Source organism: Euphorbia lathyris, chromosome 4, assembly GCF_963576675.1.
Source record: "Euphorbia lathyris chromosome 4, ddEupLath1.1, whole genome shotgun sequence".
Taxonomy (NCBI): Eukaryota; Viridiplantae; Streptophyta; class Magnoliopsida; order Malpighiales; family Euphorbiaceae; genus Euphorbia; species Euphorbia lathyris.
This window is the reverse complement of record NC_088913.1, coordinates 78,777,134-78,786,712: the sequence shown is the minus strand read 5'-3', so window position 1 is coordinate 78,786,712 and position 9,579 is coordinate 78,777,134. Positions and strand designations below refer to the sequence as shown.

At 30.0% G+C, this 9,579-nt stretch overlaps 1 protein-coding gene across 1 annotated transcript; it reads right to left on the bottom strand.

The window, feature by feature from the left end:
- Positions 1 to 1,984: 1,984 nt before the first annotated feature.
- LOC136225903 (glucan endo-1,3-beta-glucosidase 12-like) lies at positions 1,985 to 4,549 on the bottom strand. Its single transcript, XM_066014061.1, has 5 exons — positions 4,476 to 4,549; positions 3,499 to 3,751; positions 3,366 to 3,412; positions 2,223 to 2,466; positions 1,985 to 2,106 (listed from the first exon to the last, which is right to left on the bottom strand). The coding sequence occupies exons 1-5, from the start codon at positions 4,545 to 4,547 to the stop codon at positions 2,081 to 2,083; spliced, it is 642 nt and encodes a 213-aa protein (XP_065870133.1). The 5' UTR covers positions 4,548 to 4,549; the 3' UTR covers positions 1,985 to 2,080.
- Between the last annotated feature and the right edge of the window lie 5,030 nt (positions 4,550 to 9,579).

Genomic DNA, 9,579 nt, shown 5'->3' with positions numbered 1-9,579 from the left:
AATACAATGTATATTCATTGTAATTTCCTTGTGAATCACTATTCAAATTTCAGCTTTTTGACTAAACAAATTTTTTACATTCTACACCCCATGTGATACTTCAACTTGTGAGCTTATTTCTTTTCTATATTCTTAATTAATGTATTTAAACTTATTTTTACCAATACAAACAAAGAGGTGCCTTATCCAACATTAATGGTTCTTGTGATGTATTTGGTTTTTTTTATTTTTTTTATTTTTAATATATGGCATATGACCTACCGGTAAATAATGCCTAGTATTGTGAACTGCTAAATTTTTTTCATTTTATTTTAAATAGAATGGCGAACTGAGGACGAACTCTTAATTCGCCACTAAAGTCTTTTGTTGTGAAAAAATAACATTTAAGGGCAGAATATTTTCCCATAAAATGAACAGTTTCTTGTAGTGAATGGTTAATGGTGGAACAAATATCGCCAAAAAAAGGAACTCTAAGATGGCGTAAAAATTCACAATAAAAAATTCTCTAATATGGCGTTATTTTTTACCACAAAAACACATACTTTGTTGCATTGTTGTATGCCACAAAATACATGATTTTGTGGCGTTCAATTACGCCACAAAATATATTCTTTTGTGTCGTATAATTACACACAAAATACATACTTTTGAAGCGTAATATCCTGCCATAATACTTCTATATTTGTGGCGATAAAGTTCGCAATAAAAGTACTTGTTTAGTGGCGCCAAGATTTTGCCACTATAGACTATCATTAGTGGCATTGTTTATTTTCTCACTGTATAATATCAAATTGTGACAATCAATTCTATGAGTCACTAAAAGCTTTAGTGTCGCGTTCTTAGTGGGTAAAATTATAGTCGACAAAAAAAGCATTAATGGTGCATTTTGAGCCTTTTGTGGCACATAAATTCCCCCATAAAAAATTGTTTTTCTTACAGTGTCTGTGCAGTAGATATGTTGGTTATTGGTACTTCTGGCAACAAATTCAATTGAGCTGTTAACTTGCCCGTTGCCACATCAATTTTATCCGCTTGTACTGATTTGATGATAATGGAATTGGGTAGTTATATATTTACATCAACTATTGTTTTGTTCATGGCCAATAAAGTGAGAGCAGCTTGTGAAATGCAATTAACATCCACACTTTGATATGCATCTTCTGTTTTGTTCATTGGCCAGTATTTAAGGTTGATGTTTTGCCATTGTTTAGTGCATTCGGATGTTAACTTTAAAACTCAAATTGTGTTCACTTCAGGATCTGAATAATGTCACGTGTACTATGAATTCATTTTCCAACCTAAACACTGTGGACCGACACCAAGCATTAGCGTCGCCCAGTATTGACATCGGTCGTCAAACTGTAGCTAATTACGAAACACCACACGGTAGCTAAAGTCCATTTTTATACTAGTGATACAAACTAGAATTTTTATTATCCTTCACAAAGGGAATTTTATTTAATTCAAGAAAAAATTTAACAATAGGAAAATTGGCAGTCCCTAAATGCACATGCCATAATGGAAGAGAAATATGATATGCTTAAACTTGATGTGGAGTGGATGACAAAAGAGACATTGTATAGAGACCATTCTCATATTTTCCTTGATGAATCACCTTCTAGCTCTTCGAATCCTTCAAAATAAAGTGATTAGCAAAGAACTCAACAAAGATAGGATTAGAGGGAGTTATGGAAGATGCAAACAATAAATGATTACTGTTTTTGGAACATATAAAATATTTCAAACTTCAAGGCAGGGCCATCTTATTTCTTAAATAGCTTGATAAACATAAGTTTGGTACAACATAATACCATTTGAAATACAAAGGATACTGACTAACGTTACCAAAAAATACATAACTATATATATAATTAACAATTAAATCTTTATTAAACTATAGTCGGTTATCAATCAACGGTCGTTTTTACAATATACAATTTATTTCTATATTAGTTAAACAACAAAATATCTAAAAATTCTGAAACTGGAAATATCTTAAAGACATACAAATTCAATGCATCATCCTCTCAGAAATGGAGAAATAAAAAAACTCTGATTCAGTCTCACTATTAGCCTGAACTTATAGATATTTGCATCCCCCATAACCTGAAAAAATAAAGAGAACCATTAGATTAGAGAAAATGTACATTTTGAGTTTAGCCGATTTACAAAGATAATCCTAAAAAATTAAGACCATTAGGTAAAGAGGGTTAGAAAATTACTTGGATCAGAACTGACGAGCTTGCCAGAACCTTTAAAGTTACACTCAGAATGTTGATTGCCAAGGGTTCGATAAAAGGTGTTCATAGCATATGCAGCATGAGACTTGACAGTGTTTGGTTCAAAACAGGCACCACCTTGTTGAATTGGTTTACAATCTCTACCTGCTCCACATGCATAGTCTATGTTTGATTGCAATTGTTGATCTGTAGCTTCGTCTCTTGGTACACACCATCTCTTTCCGGACTAAAATAAACATTAAACGAAATATATATGTTAAATTCTTAATAATGTCAGAGCTTAATATATAAGATCTATGATTGTGCTTAACTATCGGGTCTTAACTATCACTTTGAGCTTTTAGTTCAATTAGTTCCATGATATGGTATCAGAGCCAGTTGGACCAAACCGTCCAGAGTTCGAGTACTAGCAACCTCATTAAATTAGTGGAATTATAAACGCATGGTGGGATGAGGCTGTGTTGTGCACTTTGCAAGCAAAACGAACATTTATGTATGCGGATGTATCAGAGATTAATATAAGATATGCTATTGAACAGTGGCGAATACAAGATTGTTCGGTTGGGCGGGTCGATTTTACACATGGTGCCTAAAAAAAATTTGCTAAATTGAATTTGTTTAATTTTTTTTTTTTTTTTTGTATATATACGTGTTATCATCAGAATGGTAGAATAAATTTTTAAGTACCAATATAAAACTTTTCAAAATTAAGCTATATTGTGTTTAAGATTTAGTGATCGCCTAATAGACCAAATAGAAATTTGGATTTAAAAAGGGCTTAACATGCACAAAAAAAAAAAAAAAAAAAAAATTAGAAATTTAGATTCAAGCAGCAAAAAATTAGAATTTTAGATTTACATATGCATTAAGAGGCAAAAAAAAAAAAAAAAAATTTGGAACTTTGGATTTAGAGATAGCCTAATAGAACCTGAGCCAATTCAGCACCCCATCATTATTTCTTGAAAACAGGAGACCGGAACCACCACAACCTTAAATTTCATGGAGACAATGAGACTGAAACTACTCATAGTTATGATGGTTCGGGCGGTTAAAGGGACCGGCCCCGGCCCCCCTTGTCTCCGCCCCTTAACTATAAGTGCAAGACAATAATATCTCTTAAATTACCGTTCCGGTGATGTTCTTTCCGTCAAAAAATTTACATCCTGGAGGGCCTGCACAAGAAAGGAAATGATTAACTACCTACTAAAGATCAAACTTACAAATAAAATAGTAATTGAAAAGAAGGTAAGAAAAATACTTGGATCACTAACAACGAGATCGCCAGTGCCTTTAAAATCACAATCAGAGTCTTTTTTGCCAAGGCTTTGATAAAAGGTGTTCATGGCCCAAGCAGCATGATCTTTCACTGTGTTTGGTTCATAACATGAACCACCAGGCTGAATACCCATACAATCTATAGATCCGCAAGCATAGTCTAGATTTGCTTGCAATGCTTGGTTATTTGTACCTGCTTTTGGTACACACCATAACTGTTCGTCCAAATTTTGACCCTAAAATGCATCAAAATAAAAAATAAAAGTTAGAATTAGGGACTGATATTTTGGTCGTTAAATGTATAATTTCCGTTGCAATTTCAATTTATTCAGTATTTGCGAATTTAAAATCACTGACGGAAAATGGAAATATCCGTCGTTAATTCTTATTCCGGAATTCTATTTTTTAAAAGTCAAAGCCAACAGGAGGGTATTCCCGGTATATGAAAGTAGAGCTATAGGGAATTCTATTTTTCATCCATTTACTCTCCGAGTATTGTTCAACTACAGGGATAGACTGCAACAAAACCCTTTGATTTTGACGAAGCTGAGCGGCTGTAATAGTCATGGTTAGAGGTTTCGAAACATCTTCATCAGAATTTTTTTTTTCCTCGAGAGAACTTCAGGTGTCGTTAACGGATTACAAGGTCGAAGCCCTTGATATTATGCTTAACTAGTGACGGAGAGACAAGGAGCCACGGATGTTCCATAGACCCTCCCAAATTAGGGACATCATAAAAAAATTATAATTATCGATAGAAAGTTTCCTCGCTAAACATATAATTTTCATCAGTAATTTGCAACGATTCAGAATTTGTCACAGAGTCAATATGATTTTGAAATCTACGACGAAATTATCCATCCCTAATGTTTAAGCCCCAAAAAAATGGAATTATTGTTAACAAATTGGGGGAAAGAAATAAATAAAAAATAATAATTTGGAATACAAGAAGTACCATACATTGACGAAAGTAGTGGCGGAGAGTAGGACGCGGGCGAAGAGGAGGACTGAAATTGAAGTAGCAGAGGCCATACTTGTTGATAAGAAAGTAATTGAAGTGAAGTACTATAGAAATGTTTAATACAAATAGGCAAAACATTTGATTGGAGTAAGTTTTTTTAGCCATAAAATGGTTTAGACCTAAAATTAGAAAGAAATCATGTGATTAGAGTAAGTTCTTTTGACACCTTCTTTTTTAAAGTTGTGGCTGATCTATAAATGGTTTAAATTTAGCAAGTTATATGTGCTTCTCAAGAAATTTCCAAATCCATAATCTATACTATATATAATTACGGAAACAGAGAGAAATGAGAATAAGTGTTTTAGAGGTCTTTTTGATGAGTTGTCAACATAGTAAAAAATCAGATTAAAAATATTTAATTAATTAAAAATAAATATTTAATTAATTAAAAATAACAAATTTATATTTATAATATATTAAATAATTACTAGCTTATTAATTAAAATAATAAAAAAAAGCAAGAGTTACCAGAAGATGAAAAAACACAAAGCAAAGGAAATCCAAAAGTCACAAATAAACTTCTATATAAAGCATGATAGATAATATTCCACCATTATAGTCATTGGTTATGATATTTCTGAAGGTAAATATTTGATTTTTTTCATATGTTGTAGTTATTTTGTTCTCAATTATGTTGTTGTTTTATCTTTATTAAACAATAGTTGTTATAGTTTCATCTTCCAGATTCATTTCTGTTGTTACCCAGTTCTATACCTCTCGCTATCTTATCCATGTTTTCTTTTTTATTTATCTTTTTTTTTTCCAAAGTGATAGCTTCAATTGAAGAAATCCGACAGAAATAGAAGATGCATGAACAACTAAAACTGGAAAATACAAAAGTGTCAAAAATTACAAGAAATTCTTATGTTTCTCAAGGTAATTATTCGATTTTTTTCATATGTTGTAGTTATTTTTGTTCTCAATTGTGTTGTTGTTTTCTTTTTATTAAACAATAGTTATTATAGTTTCATTTTTCAGAGATGAAATTCCATTTCTGTCGTTACCCAGGTTCCATACCTCTCGCTACCTTATCCATGTTTTCTTTTTTATTTGTCTTTTTTTTTCAAAATGACTAAAATAAAGATTTTGTAAATTTGTATTCTTTTTTAGTATATGTTGCTAAGTGTTATCGTTTCGATTGCTAACTCTTAACTAAAATTTAGATTTTAGGCTTTATATGAACTCAATTTTTGGCTTTCTCAATTGTGTTGTTGTTTTATTTTTATTAAACAATTGTTGTTATAGTTTCATCTTTCGGAGATTAAATTCCATTTCTGTCGTTATCTAGATTCCATACCTCTTGCTACCTTATCCATGTTTTCTTTTTTATTTATTTATTTTTCAAAATAACTAAAATAAAGATTTTGTATATTTGCATTCTTTTTTAGTATATGTTCCTAGGTGTTATCGTTTTGATTGTTAACTCTAACTAAAATTTAGATTTTCGGCTTTTTATGAACTCAATTTTTAGTTTTAATTGAAGTTAGATTAATTTTTCTAATTCGGAACATGTTGAAATCCACTCATTTTTTTTTAGTTTGAGTTTAGCTAATTGATATGGATTGTATTTTTTATTTTTATGCATTTTGGTTCGGGGCTTTTTTGGGTCTGTGGTGGGGGTGCCAGCATAGCTAGGATGTCTGCCGCTTACCCTTCCTCGCTAACCAATCTTTAATCAAAAAAAGATATAAAGTTTCACACGATTGTTGTTCATTGAAGTTGAGACATATTAAATAAAATATTAAAGAGATATTAGAATATTATACTTACAATGAAATCTATTTCAATATAAATTATGTTATATTATTATTATTATTATTATCAAGAAGTTATTTTTTTCCAATTTTCTAGACAAGGAGATTGTAAGCGTCTAATACGCTTGATAAGATGTTTATTCTTGAAGAATGTGGATTATGCTAGATACGAATTCAAAATCAAGGTAAATAAAAATAAATTTTGATGCTCAAAATCCTAAAAATGTACATTAATTATGGATATTGAGATAATTGTTTTTGCAACATTGGCTTATATAATTTTTAACTATTATATTATGGTTCGTACAAAATTATTAGTATTTCAAGAGTTTTTAACAGATGAAAATGAAATATGATCATAGGACAAATTATTGAAAAATATTAATCAAAAAAATATTATTATTTGAATCTCTTCTAATTCTCAAATGTTGAGCATAATGATTCTAATTAATATAATTAATTTCACATATTAATTATAAAACGTTTTTTTTGTACTGAGTGGTTACAATTGCGATTTAATTCTATTTAACTAAAATTAATTTATGGACTTAATACTTCATTAAGAAAAAATAAAATGTTTAATTAATGGGCAAAAAATATTTTCACTATCCTCTTTATACGCTTATGTCTCGACATTCTCTCTTATTTTCAAAAAAAAAAAAACCGAGAGGAAGATGGTTCTCTCCTAATTATCTTTTTCGTCCCTTCATTTTTTTTCAATTCTTTTGTTTGTTTTTCTTACTTACAAAATTCAAGAATATATAATTATTAGAAAATATTAATGAAGTCAAATAAGTGATATCTGCGAGTCTGACTGATATTCTATATAGTGAAAGAATGAAGAACAAATTGATCGAATGTCTTGATGAGATATTACGAGATGAAAATAGGAGAAATCATCATCTTAAACTGATTCAATTAGATATATTGGATTATTGTAGCAGAATGAATAATTGAATTCGAATACTTGGTGATCATGAAATTCCATCAACCAAAATAATTATCATCAAGATGAATTTGTGACTAATTCTTACGAATTTTATTTTTTTATATGTAACATATTGAAAAATTTTCTTCATATGCAACATTAGAAAAGTATTGATTGTAATAGTTTATAGAATAATATATTGATGTTGCTTCCATTTTAACATAGATTGTAATTCTTTTGTATCGTAGATATAATATTTAATTTTAATTATAGTTTAATTCAATTTTTGGTTTTTTTATTATATTCTAATATATTTCTTAATTAATCTGCTATTTTATTATTATTGTTTCACAGAATATTTGGAATATGAAAATGTATTAAAATTCCTAAAAAGTACAAATCATTGAATTTTGTAAAAATAAATAAATCATTCATCTTTAGTTAAAATTCTATAAAAAAAAGTAGTCAATTATTTTTAAAACTAATTTAATTTGAATTATCATTAAAAAATATCTATTAATTTCAAATATACATAATATAAATTTTTTTCATAGCATGATATAAAATTATTTAAAAGTAAATATGTCAATTTATTTATTTATCTAAATTATATAAAAGTTTCATACCCCGTGCATCGCACGGGTTTTCGACTAGTATAATATAATAGCTAAAATTTCGTATTTTTTAGAAAATCTTTTAAATGTATATATTTATTTATGATTAATGCAGGGTTAAATGCACCATTGGCCACTGAACTTACATGGTTGTCTCAATAAAATCATTCAACTTTGAGTTTTGTCTCAATTAGGTCACTTCGTTGATTTTTAGTAGTTAAAACACATCGAAATAATGACACGGGTGACACGTTAACATGAGTTAACTTAAATCTCTGATCGAAACGGAATATGGCAGCCGCATGTCGGGTATTTTTATGAAAAAACTAAATTTTAGTTTTTTTCATAAAAATAATCGACACGTGAGCAAGATGGCGCATAGTGGATGTCATGTATCATTTCGGTTAGAAATATGAGTTGTTTCATATTGACGTATCACTTATGTGATCATTCCGATGTTTTTTAATAACTGAAATCGTCATAGTGATTTAATTGAGACAAAACTCAAAGTTGAGTGATTTTATTGAGACAAATTGAACTTGAGTGACCATTTTGAGATATCCATGTAAGTTTAATGACCAATGGTACATTTAACCCGATTAATACAAGGAGAACTTATTGAATAGTTTTCATGTATTTTTTCGTGATTTGGATCTCTCAAGTGTGAGAGTAAATTAAAGTATACAATTGATTCTATAACAATTATTTGTTTGGTTCACTTATATCTGTTTGTTGTGGTTGTGGTTGTTTGTTTGTTCTTACCAATAAAAGTGGCTGTTTTAAAATTTTACCAAACATTTTTTCATCTCGTGTTTAAAATTAAAAGACAAAAAATAGTTCTGAAAAGTGAAACCAAAACCGCACTAATTATAAAAGCAATTATACTTTATAAGTTTATTTGTAATAAAACATACCATATATCCATTTGGATGTGGTATTAATCATTTTTACATGTTACTTATAGTTCGATTCCAACTAATTAATGTATCTGTATGGAAGGGTGGGTGAGGAGCTTTAAATATAACAAAACCCCACACAAAATGATATCAACTTCTTTTTTTTATCAAGGAAAGGAAAAACACAAACAAAACTAAGAAACAACCACCCAAGCAAATGAGTAAAAGGTGTTTGTTCTCTGCACCATATAATTTTTGTTTCTTTCATTTACTCTATATGCATGAAATAACCCAACAAAACTGAATTTGACTAATTTGGTGTACCCGCAACCAAGTCATTTTCGAATCGGAATATCACCATCAATTCAGAGAACTGTCAACAGTCTTCGTTCTCACCAAGGTCACTGTAGCAACAACGACTTAGATATAGTTGAAGTTTGTTGGGTTCCTCCCCCCGGCTAAAAGTGAACACATATGGTTCTGCGCTAGGGACGCTAGGTGCAGCGAGTGCATTGTGTCATTTTCAAAACATCTCGGGGTTTTGGTCATGGTTGCTTTGCATTTTCTATTTCTCCTGCCTGTACACATATCGCTAAGCTGAAAGCGGTAACTTTTACGATTGATTTGGCTTGGGAAAAGAGTTGGACTCAATTATAGATTGAGTTTGATTCAATGTATGTGGTTCATTTACTAAATGCTTCGTCAGGATTGGTTAAAGTGTTTAGCCTAATGTTGGGTTATGCTAGACAGTTGATGCTCTGGGTCATTTCACCTTCTTATGAGATCATGTGGTGGAGCTTGGTTCCTCAGTTTTGTCGTTTCTTTATATTTGATGATCTTTATAATTTAGA